A 12710-nucleotide genomic window follows, 5' to 3' on the forward strand; every position below is an offset into this window, starting at 1 on the left:
ATCCATGTTGCCGCAAATGCATTATTTCATTCTTTTTGTGGGTAATATTCCAATATATATATTGGATACGTAGCTATATATATACATATATCTCATGTTCTTTAGCCACTCATTTGTTGATGGACATTTAGGTTACTTCCATGTCTTAGCTGTTGTAAATGGTGCTGCTGTGAACATTGGTGTGCATGTATCCTTTCGAATTAGAGTTTTCTCCAGATATATACTCAGAAGTGGGACTGCTGGATCATATGGCAACTCTATTGTTAGTTTTCTAAGGAATCTCCATACTGTTCTCTGTAGTGGCTGCACCAATTTACACTCCCACCAACAGTGTAGGAGGGTTCTCTTTTCTCCACACTCTCTCCAGAATTTATTTGTAGACTTTTTAATGATGGCCATTCTGACCGGTGTGAGGTGATACTCATTATAGTCTGTTTTTTTTTTTTTTTGCGGTACACGGGCCTCTCACTGCTATGGCCTCTCCCGTTGTGGAGCACAGGCTCCTGACGCACAGGCTCAGCGGCCATGGCTCATGGGCCTCGCCGCTCTGCGGCATGTGGGATCCTCCCGGACCAGAGCATGAACCCATGTCCTCTGCATCGGCAGGTGGACTCTCAACCACTCCGCCACCAGGGAAGCCCTCATTATAGTTTTGATTTGCATATCTCTAATAATTAGTAATGTTGAGCATCTTTTCATGTGCTTATTGACCATCTGTATGTATTCTTTGGAGAAATGTCTGTTAGGTCTTTTGCCCATTTTTTGATTGTTTGCTTTTTTGTTATTGAGTTGTATGAGCTGTTTGTATATTTTGGAAATTAAGCCCTTGTCGGTTGCCTTGTTTGCAAATATTTTCTCCCAGTCCATAGGTTGTCTTTCTGTTTTGTTTATGGTTTTCTTTGCTGTGCCAAAGCTTATAAGTTGATTAAAACCCATTTGTTTATTTTTGCTTTTATTTTTTTGCCTTGGGAGACTGACCTAAAACAACATTGCTATGATTTATGTCAGAGAAGGTTTTGCCTCTGTTCTAGGAGTTTTATGGTGTCATGTCTTATATTTAAGTCTTCAAGCCATTTTGAGTTTACTTTTGTATATGGTGTGAAGGTGTGTTCTAACTTCATTGATGTACTTGTGGCTCCAGCTTTCTCAGCACCACTTGCTGAAGAGACTGTCTTTTCTCCATTATATATTTTTGCCTCTTTTGTCAAAGATTAATTGACTGTAGGGTGTGGGTTTATTTCTGGGCTCTCTATTCTATTCCATTGATTCATATTTCTGTTTTGGTGCCAATTGCATGCTGTTTTGATTACTGTACCAGCTCAATGAATTTTAACAAAGGGAATACACCCATGTTGTCACTAACCAGATAAAAATATAGAATATTATTACTAACACCGCAGAAGCCTCCCTAATAAATCTTTATTACCCACTTATCACTACCCCCATCACTATTCGGATTTTTATTTTCTTAGCAGAGTTTTAAAGTTTACATAAATGTGATTATATAGTGTGTATACCTTTTCATCTGGTATCTTAGATTTAGTGCATCCATCTATGTTTTGAGCAGCATTAGTTCATTTATTTTCACTGATATATAATATGCAATTTCATGAATATACCACAATTTATTCTATTCATGATGAACTTGTTTTAGTTTTTACTACTATAAATAATGTTGCTGTAAACATTCATGTGTATGTCTTTTGGTGCATATATAAATTTTTTAGTTTTTTTATTGGAGTAAATGTTCATTGCAGCACTATTTACAATAGGCAGGACATGGAAACAACCTAAATGTCCAATGATAGATGAATGGATAAAGAAGATGTGGTACATATATACAATGGAATATTACTCAGTCATAAAAAGGAACGAAATTGGGTCATTTGCAGAGATGTGGATGGACCTAGAATTTGTCATACAAAGTAAGCCAGAAAGAGAAAAACAAACACTGTATATTAACGTATATTTGTGGAATTTACAAAAATGGTACAGATGAACCTATTTGTAAGGCAGGAATAGAGACGTAGACATAGAGAACAGACGTGGACATGGGGGGGAAGGGGAGGGTGGGACGAATTGGGAGATTAGGTTTGACATAAATACACATTTATAGATTTTTTTATGGACATATACCCATGAGTGAAATTTCTGAATCATGAAGTATGCCTACATACTAGGCAATACTGGGATTTCCAGTGTCTTTTTAAAAATTTAATTAAAAATTTTTTTTATCCATTCTGATGGATGAATGGTGGTATTTCTTTTTCTTTTTTTTTTTTTTTTTGTGGTACGTGGGCCTCTCACTGTTGTGGCCTCTCCCATTGCGGACCACAGGCTCTGGACGCGCAGGCTCAGCGGCCATGGCTCACGGGCCTAGTCGCTCCGTGGCATGTGGGATCCTCCCAGACTGGGGCACAAACCCGTGTCCCCTGCACTGGCAGGCAGACTCCCAACCACTGCGCCACCAGGGAAGCCCCGAACGGTGGTACTTCATTGTAGTTTTAACTTACATTTCCTTGATGACTGCTGAAGTTGAGCAATTTTTCATATGCTTATTGGTCACTTGCCTATTCTTCCTTGTGAAGTGCCTCCTCAAGACTTTGTCCATCGTTTTTATCTTTTTCTTATTGGTTTGTAGGATTTCTTTATATATTCTGGATACATGTCTTTTAACAAATAGATACATATCTTCTCCTATTCTTTAGCTTCCATTCTCACTTATGATATCCTTTAATGAACAGAATTTCTTACTTTAAAGCAATAGTTTTTTTTTTAATTTTAGTAGTAGGTTTTTTTTTTGCACCTTGTTTAAGAAATATCTGCCTACCCCAATGTCATGAAGAAATTTTCCTATGTGTATTCTAGAATTCACATTTTACAGTTAGACCTTTAATATTTATGACCATGATCCATCTGGAATCATTTTTGTGTAAGGAGTAATGTAGCAATCAAGAAACAACTTTTGCCAAATGTATATATAACAGATCTATCAGTAATTTTTGAAGACAGTCCTTTCCATTTGCATTTCAGTGGCAACTCTGTAATAAATTGAGTTACTGCATGTATGTTTCTGAGATGAAATCTAGTCTGATATTCTTTGTGCCAGTGTTTCAATTACTCTTGTTTATAAATACCTTGATATTTAGTCTTACAGTTCTTTAGCTTTATTCTTTCTCTTGGCTATCACTGGTTCTTTTGATTTTTACATAAATTTCAAAACGAACTTATTTTTTTTTTTTTTGCAGTATGTGGGCCTCTCACTGTTGTGGCCTCTCCCATTGCAGAGCACAGGTTCTGGACGCGCAGGCTCAGCGGCCATGGCTCACGGGCCTAGCCTCTCTGTGGCATGTGGGATCTTCCCGGACCGGGGCACGAACCCGTGTCCCCTGCATTGGCAGGTGGACTCTCAACCACTGCGCCACCAGGGAAACCCAGATCTTATCAATTTTAAAAGTACCTGAAATTATGATTGACACTGCACTGAATCTACAAATTAGATTATGGATAACTGACATCTTTATAATATTGAGCCTTCCATGAACAAGGTATATACATACATCTCTTTATTTAGATCTTCTTTAGTTTTATCTCAAACTTTCTAGTTTGTGTCTGCACCCACAGGTGTGTATGCATGCATGTATTTGTGTATAGGTCCTGCACATTTTTTATTAGACATAATAATAGACAAAGGCATAATAAGGCAAGAGGAAGAAGGAGAAGGAGGGGGAGGAGAAGGGAATGAGAAGGAAAAAGGGGTGGAGGAGGAGGGAGGTGGAGGAGGAGGAAGAACAAGAAGAACAAAAGCAAGAAAAACAAAAGCAAGAACAACAACAAATAAAAGAAGAAGAAGAGTGAGAAGAGGAACAAGAAAAAAGAAAATGCAGGCCAGTCTTGCTCATGAACTCAGAAGTAAAACTGTAATCCAAGCATTGACAAATCTACTCCAATGTTATATAAAAAGGATGGTATTTCATGACCAAGTAGAGTTTTATTCCAGGGATGCAGGGCTGGCTTAATATATAAATTCAAACAATATATGTCAGACTCATCACAGTCAGAGAATAAAAAGGGAAAAGCATGCAATCATCTCTGTGGATGCAGAAAATTCATTTGGAAAACCTACTTCCCATTAATGATAAAAAACAATTAGTAAAATGAGAATGGAAAGAAATTTCTCTAGTATGATAAATGGTATCCAAAATAAAAACATATAGGGACTTCCCTGGTGGTGCAGTGGTTAAGAATCTGCCTTCCAATGCAGGGTACGTGGGTTCGATCCCTGGTCAGGGAACTAAGATCCCACATGCCAGGGGGCAACTAAGCCTGCGTACCACAACTACTGAGCCTGTGTGCCATAACTAGAGAGCCCATGTGCTGCAACTACTGAGCCCGCATGCTCTAGAGCCTGCATGCCACAACTAGAGAGAAGCCCACACACCACAACTAGAGAGAAGCCCGTGTGCCGCAACAAAGAGCCGATGTGCCACAATGAAAGATCCTGCGTGCTGCAACTAAGACCTGACGCAGCCATAAATAAATAAATAAATAAATAGTAAAAAAAAAAAAAAAAAAAACCTATAGCAAACATTATACATTGTAAAATATTGGAAGATTTTCTACTGGAATAAAAATTTAACAAGGTCACAAAATCAAATGTCAATAGAAAATTATTTCTATATACTAGAAACAATAATTAGAAAATCAACTGATGGCATAGATTGTTTTCCAAAACCCCTCTGTCTGGTCTGTCCTGGAACTTTGTTTTTTACTACCATAGCATCATGAAACTGCTGAATCAAAAAATATGAGTTACTGCAGTTTTCTTCTCATTAACATTTTGAGAGAGATTCTGGATGCCTCCTTTGTTTCCTGATGCCTTCAAACAATATGCTTTCATTTCCTTTAAAAAAAACTTTATCCAGCTTTTATAGTTTTATCTCATCAGGAGGTTTGGTGAAATATAAGCTCCTCCTTTTATAGTTTGAAGTAGGAGTCAGTATGATTATTTTTCTTACTCTTACCATTATTAGCATCCATTAAAATTTTAGTTTTGAATTTTTTCTTTAATTGCAGTTAAGTCAAAATTAGCTATGAATAAAAATTTTGATAAAAATCTTTGATGCTTTTAAGCCCTAACTGTATTTTTCATACATTGCCCACATAATTTTTCCTGGTATTCATTAGGGCAGGAAAACTGCCTTTTTTGGCATCTGTTTTATACCGTGGCATAGAATCTGACATATATTCTCAATAAATATTACTGAGAAAAATCACCTTACTTTACTGATTTTAAGGTGCATATTTATTTTACATTTTAATCTGTCTAAAGTCAAGGCATTTTAAAACCACTGTTATCTCACAGTACCTGTGCGGCAAGTAGATTCTGGCACAATTAAGAGAGTACCAATATTAAAACACCTTAGAACATATTGAACATGATAATTATTTATATTTGAAAACAAAGTCCTTTTAGTTCAAAGATGACTAATTAAATGTTTGGATATTCTACAAAGACTTAGCAACTGTCTTTGTGAAAAGATGGGGCACAGATACAATGTCTGAAAATCATCTTTCTAATATTACTTCCTTTCTAAATTCTGCTCCATCTTGCTTTAAACATATATTGAACGTCAAGGGTATGTTTATCTGGGATTACTGATGGATGGAATACAGTCATACTTGTTGAAATCTTTCAAGATTTTCTATGTATTGAAGAAACTTCTGTTTATCCTTTAACTATTTTGTATGATTATGGGATTTTCATAGAATACTTTATATTTAACAGTATTTTCCTATGGAATTTGATGGGCATTAACCACTAAAAAAATAATTACACATTTTCAAGACAAATACAAAAAATTCTGGTTTAGTTCAATATGTCTTGGGAGTTATATCAAAAATGAAAAGGAACATATATATGCATGTGCGTGCTCTACACACAGGGATATTTATAAAGACTAACTGTAGCTATCATTTATTGGGTATTGACCATGTGTTAGGAGTTAAGCTAAGTGTCTTATGGCATTGCTCTTTTTATCATTACAGTAACTATGAAGAATTAAATTATTATTCTACAGATGAGAAACTGAGACACAGAGTGGTTAAGAACCTTGGCTGGGGTCACCTAGAATGTGGCAAAGCCAAGACTTGAAAATGGGCCACACTCCAAAGAATGTACTCATAACTGTGCTAAGGCTTTTATTTGTGTGAAATATTTGAAATAATTCCCACTATACAAGCCATGTCTTCAAACTACAGTCATCAAAAAATCTAGGGAAAAAGTGAATCTCTTATGTCCACATGAGCAAAATATAGTAGTAACCAGCAAATCAAGATTAGGACTAACTAGAGTTAAAGTAATGCCCAGTATAGGAACAGAGATGCTTGGTAAACCAAAGAAGGTCCCCCTGGAAAATAGAGTGCTAGAAGTGAGATCTAGAAGTGAGATTCTGATAGGCTGAAGAGAGAGGAGAAGCATTTAGGCAAGGATAATAGCACAAATAAAGGCTCAGATATAGAAGGACCACGCTTATTCAAGCAACTGTGAATGTTGAGTGTTTAAGGAGTCCAGTTAGGAGCACCTCATTTTTGTCTCGTGTTCAAAAACAATTGGAAAATCTCACAAATGAATAAGTAGAAAGTGACCACAGTATCCTCTTTATTACCAGCAAAGCTGATAACTGGAAAATCTCATAAACACCTGTGAGATAGCAGACATTATAACATTAAACCCCAGAACTAGAATTATCCACCCAGAAGAATTAAGATTAGCCATGCGTGGAAAAGCAGAGTAGAACACATGTGCCCTGTAGGGCTCTCACTCCCAAGAAGGAGGAGGAACAGGAAGGAGTTGGGCAATGAATGTCCAGTTTATCCTTCTGAAGCTCACTACTCATCCCAGTAACTCCATCTCGCCTGGGGTGGACTAAAAGGATGTGGAAAGGCTAACAGTTATTCTAGCAGAGCTCCTTCACAGGGATGGGAACATCAGGAGTAGATATGCAGCATCCCTCCACCTTGACCAAATTGAAAATCTATACCTAAAATCCCCCAAATTGGCTATTTTTCTTAATTTTCTACCTGACACAGTGGTAGAGATCCACTCTTTCATTCCTGCTCCTCTTAAATATTTCCTGTAGCAATTAAATAGAGTTGAAATTACTCCTCTGCAAAAAGGCTCAAGGGATCTCATAAGTGACCTAAAAAGAGCATCTCCTAAACATAAGAACAGTCTTGAAATAAGATACACTGTCCTCTGTTCCTTTTGGAATGGAGGGACTTGTGTGTATAGTTTCACCTAAACATATGAAAAAGTGCTTGGAAGACAAGGTTTCTCACCTTGGGTCATGCTACCTTTTCAGCTGTACCTCATCTGTGTTCAGTAGTTCAAATAATTGAATATGAAATGATTAAGACTTTGGGATAAATATGCTGTAACCTGAGATGACAGAGATTTTCACTTTCTGGTAAAGGAACAACTAAAGGAATCTATTGTCTATTTTTTTTCCTAATTCCTAGAATTTATATTTATTTGTGTTGAATCTTTTGGCTAACTATATTTGATACTGGAGTCCTTTTTAATCCTCTGGATATTCGCTGTTACCTTGCTGTCTCCTCATGTATCCTTTCTGTTGTTAGTGCCTATTTTTACAAATCATTTAAAATTTTGTTATGAAGTTATAAAATAATCAGTGGTGTCTAAATTTTAGTGACTAAGCCATTTCCCACTGACATTGTGGGTGACATGGACACTGACAGGTCCTCAGTACAAATGTATGTAGAAGCTATACTTTAAGTCCTGATATATAAGGTTTGTTGGGGTCCTGGACACATTTCTGGAGAGTTATGATTCCCAGATTTCTAGACACTAACTGGTAATTACTGTAATGTCACTAGGGCAAAAGGATGCCTGCACTGTCTAAGCAACAGCAAGAAAAGTCATTTTGGCTGGGAATAGACATCAAGCACAAGAAAATTTGGGTTGAACCAAGGTGGTGATTTTGCCAGATGAATCTGATGAATGGCAGCAGAGTTGAGACAGTATAAAAGAGGGTCTGTAATGATCAAAGAATTGACACAGAGTAAGGAGAGAGAGAAAATATTGATGGGGTGAGGGAGAGTAAAAATGTTATAGAAACAATGGATTAAAGGTCCCTGTTAGGTCAAAAGATTCTGAAGACCAGACTACCTGAGGGAGTTAACTAGAAGCAAATGAGATGTTAATCATATGGCAAGATTCATAAAACAGAGATTATGGAAAAGTTGCAATTGTTAATTTTTTAAAACGTGGTGTTGAATATGCCACACAAGTGGGTGAATGAAGTAGTATTGAGATCAACATCACTGCATCAGACCAGAGGAATTCAGGGAACTCATGGGACAGAGTTTTGTAGACTGAAAACTGAGAATTGATATCAGAGATGTCAGAGAGTGTGGCAGTGAGCCAGGAGTTAAAAATCTTCAAGTAACTAGGGGAAGAAAATCTGGGCATATTAAGATTAGACTTGGTAGATTCAAGGTAGCTAGTGTTGATGTGGTTGTAGAGGATATGCCTGGGGAGGAGTTATCTGCAACTTAATCTTCCCCTATAAATGAGGAAAGACATTCTGAAGAAACAGGTTTCCCCAGTGTGTGGTCCAGCCCACCACAGTAGTTGACACCTGATGACTGGAAAGGCCTAGAGAGTCATTGTTTTAGACTAGTGCATTGATTCACTCTTGACCTATGTTGGGGAGGATGGGATTATACCAAGTGTGAGATTCCACTTGACACCTTTAAATGAAGTTGACACTTTTGGGGAAGGCAGATATTATCCTAGCATGGGGTTTCCCTACTCAGCCTGATAATGGTGATAGAAGGCCTGGGACATGCTTCACATTGCCCTAGGACTAATTCCAACTTCCTTAGTATGACATACATGAAACTCAATATCTACTTCTCCAAGCTTTCCTTCTCTACATTCTCCTTCACCTAGTCCAAACACTGTACATCACAGTCACAACTGTTTATAGCTTTTTAAACGTGTCAGGCCCTTACGGGCCTTAGGGAATTTGCATTTGCTGCTTCCTCTGTAGAATGTTCTTCTTGTATTCTTCACTTGACAACTGCTATTCGTCCTTCATACTGAGTTGACATGAAGCAACCTCTGAGAATGTTTGGAACTCTCTTCCTTTATTCTCCTCTTTCAGGGCACTTATAACGGCACCACAAATTGCCAGTTTTCCTGAAGTACGTGAGTGGCCCTTTTTCAGCCGGGACATTCTTGTTTACCCTTGCATCTGCAGTTCTTACCACTGGGAGTGGCTTTTTTTATTTTAATATATTTTTTAACATCTTTATTGGAGTATAATTGCTTTAAAATGGTGTGTTAGTTTCTGCTGTATAACAAAGTGAATCAGCTATATGTATACATATATCCCCATATCTCCTCCCTCTTGCAGCTCCCTCCCACCCTCCCTATCCCACCCCTCTAGGTGGTCACAGAGCACCTAGCTGATCTCCCTGTGCTATGCAGCTGCTTCCCACCAGCTATCTGTTTTACATTTGGTAGTGTATATATGTCAATGCTACCCTCTCACTTCATCCCAGCTTACCCTTCCCCCTCCCTGTGTCCTCAAGTCCATTCTCTACATCTGTGTCTTTATTCCTGTCCTGCCCCTAGGTTCATCAGAACCTTTTTTTTTTTTAGATTCTATATATGTGTTAGCATATGGTAATTGTTTTTCTCTTTCTGACTTACTTCACTCTGTATGACAGACTCTAGGTCCATCCACCTCACTACAAATAACTCACTTTCGTTTCTTTTTATGGCTAATATTCCACTTTATATATGCGCCACATCGTCTTTATCCATTCATCTGTCGATGGACACTTACGTTGCTTCCATGTCCTGGCTATTGTAAATAGAGTTGCAGCGAACATTGTGCTACATGACTCTTTTTGAATTATGGTTTTCTCAGGGTATATGCCCAGTAGTGGGTTTCTGGGTCATATGGTAGTTCTATTTGTAGTTTTTTAAGGAACCTCCATACTGTTCTCCATAGTAGCTGTGTCAATTTACATTCCCACCAACAGTGCAAGAGCGTTCTCTTTTCTGCACACACTCTCCAGCATTTAACGTTTATAGATTTTTTGATGACGGCCATTCTGACCGGTGTGAGGTGATATCTCATTGTAGCTTTGATTTGCATTACTCTAATGATTAGTGATGTTGAGCAACCTTTCATGTGTTTGTTGGCAATCTGTAAATCTTTGGAGAAATGACTGTTTAGGTCTTCTGCCCATTTTTGGATTGGGTTGTTTGCTATTTTGATATTGAGCTGCATGAGCTGCTTGTATATTTGGGGGATTAATCCTTTGTCAGTTGCTTTGTTTGCAAATATTTTCTCCCATTCTGAGAGTTTTTTTTGTATCCTGTTTATGGTTTCCTTTGCTGTGCAAAAGCTTTTAAGTTTCATTGGGTCCCATTTGTTTATTTTTGTTTTTACTTCCATTTCTCTAGGAGGTGGGTCAAAAAGGATCTTGCTGTGATTTATGTCACAGAGTGTTCTGCCTATGTTTTCCTCTAAGAGTTTCATGCTGTCTGGTCTTACATTTAGGTGTTTAATCCATTTTGAGTTTATTTTTGTGTATGGTGTTAGGGGGTGTTCTAATTTCATTCTTTTACATGTAGCTGTTCAGTTTTCCCAGCACCACTTACTGAAGAGACTGTCTTTTCTCCATTGTACATCCTTGCCTTGTTTGTCATAGATAAGTTGAAGACAGGTGTGTGGGTTTATCTCTGGGCTTTCTATCCTGTTCCATTGATCTATATTTCTGGTTTTGTGCCAGTACCATATTGTCTTGATTACTGTAGCTTTGCAGTGTAGTCTGAAGTCAGGGAGCCTGATTCCTCCAGCTCAGTTTTTCTTTCTCAAGATTGCTTTGGCTATTTGGGGTCTTTTGTGTTTCCATACAAATGTTGCAATTTTTTGTTCTAGTTCTGTGACAAACGCCATTGGTAGTTTCATAACGATTGCGCTGAATATGTAGATTGCTTTGGGTGGTATAGTCATGTTCACAATGTTGATTCTTCCAATCCAAGAACTTGCTATATCTCTCCATCTGTTTGTATCATCTTTAGTTTCTTTCATCAGTGTCTTATAGTTTTTGGCATACAGTTTCTTGTCTCCGTAGGTAGGCTTATTCCTAGGTACTTTATTCTTTTTGTCTCAGTGGTAAATAGGAGTGTTTCCTTAATTTCTCTTTCAGATTTTTCATCATTAGTGTATAGAAATGCAAGAGATTTCAGTTCATTAATTGTGTATCCTGCTATTCTACCAAATTCACTGATTAGCTCTAGTAGTTTTCTCATAGCATCTTTAGGATTCTCTATGTATAGTATCATGTCATCTGCAAACAGTGACAGCTTTACTTCTTTTCCAGTTTGGATTCCTTGTATTCCTTTTTCTTCTCTGATTGTTGTGCCTAAAACTTTCAAAACTATGTTGAATAATAGTGGTGAGACTGGACAACCTTTTCTTGTTCCTGATCTTAGTGGAAATGGTTTCAGTTTTTCACCATTCAGAACGATGTTGGCTGTGGGTTTGTAATATATGGCCTTACCTCAACTTATGTTGAGGTAAGTTCCCTCTATGCCCACTTTCTGCAGGGTTTTTATCATAAATGTGTGTTGAATTTTGTCAAAAGCTTTTTCTGCATCTATTGAGATGATCATATGGTTTTCCTCCTTCAATTTGTTAATATGTTTTATCACACTGATTAATTTGAGTATATTAAAGAATCCTTGCATTCCTGGGATAAACCCCACTTGCTCATGGTGTATGATCCTTTTAATGTGCTGTTGGATTCTGTTTGCTAGTATTTTGTTGAGGATTTTTGCATCTATGTTCATCAGTGATATTGGCCTGTAGTTTTCTTTCTTTGTGACATCTTTGGTTTTGGTATCAGGGTGATGGTGGCATCATAGAACGAGTTTGGGAGTGTTCCTCCCTCTGCTCTATTTTGGAAGAGTTTGAGAAGGATAGGTGTTAGCTCTTCTTTAAATGTTTGATAGAATTCTCCTGTGAGGCCATCTGGTCCTGGGCTTTTGTTGGAAGATTTTTAATCACAGTCTCAATTTCAGAGCTTGTGATTGGTCTGTTTATATGTTCTATTTCTTCCGTCACTGTTGGAAGGTTGTGCTTTTTGAAGAATTTGTCCATTTCTTCCAGGTTGTCCATTTTATTGGCATATAGTTGCTTGTAGTAATCTCTCATGATCCTTTGTATTTCTACAATGTAAGTTGTTACTTCTCCTTTTTCATTTCTAATTCTATTGATTTGAGTCTTCTCCCTTTTTTTTTTTGATGAGTCTAGCTAATGGTTTATCAATTTTATCTTCTCAAAGAACCAGCTTTTAGCTTTATTGATCTTTGTTACCATTTCCTTCATTTCTTTTTTTTTTTTTTTTTTTTTTTTGTGGTACACGGGCCTCTCACTGTTGTCCTTCATTTCTTTTTCATTTTTTTCTGATCTGATCTTTATGAGCTCTTTCGTTCTGCTAACTTTGGGGCTTTTTGTACTTTTTTGCCTAATGGCTTTAGGTGTAAGGTTAGGTTGTTTATTTGAGATGTTTCTTGTTTCTTCAGGTAGGATTGTATTGCTATAAACTTCCCTCTTAGAACTGCCTTTGATGCATCCCATAGGTTTTGGGTTGTTGTGTTTTCA

At 37.4% G+C, this 12710-nt stretch overlaps 1 protein-coding gene across 4 annotated transcripts in view; it reads left to right on the top strand.

Moving 5' to 3' along the window:
- GABRG2 (gamma-aminobutyric acid type A receptor subunit gamma2) overlaps positions 1 to 12710 on the top strand; it is a 122220-nt gene that overhangs the window by 78542 nt on the left and 30968 nt on the right. The window contains exon 7 of one of the 4 annotated variants that reach the window (XM_033853537.2): positions 6081 to 6122. The exons of the other annotated variants lie outside the window; for them this stretch is intronic. Coding sequence (XP_033709428.1) covers positions 6081 to 6122 — 42 coding nt within the window. The remainder of the gene's footprint in view (positions 1 to 6080; positions 6123 to 12710) is intronic. 4 annotated transcript variants of the gene reach the window in all.

The sequence above is a fragment of the Tursiops truncatus genome, chromosome 3 (genome assembly GCF_011762595.2).
Source record: "Tursiops truncatus isolate mTurTru1 chromosome 3, mTurTru1.mat.Y, whole genome shotgun sequence".
NCBI classification, from domain to species: Eukaryota; Metazoa; Chordata; class Mammalia; order Artiodactyla; family Delphinidae; genus Tursiops; species Tursiops truncatus.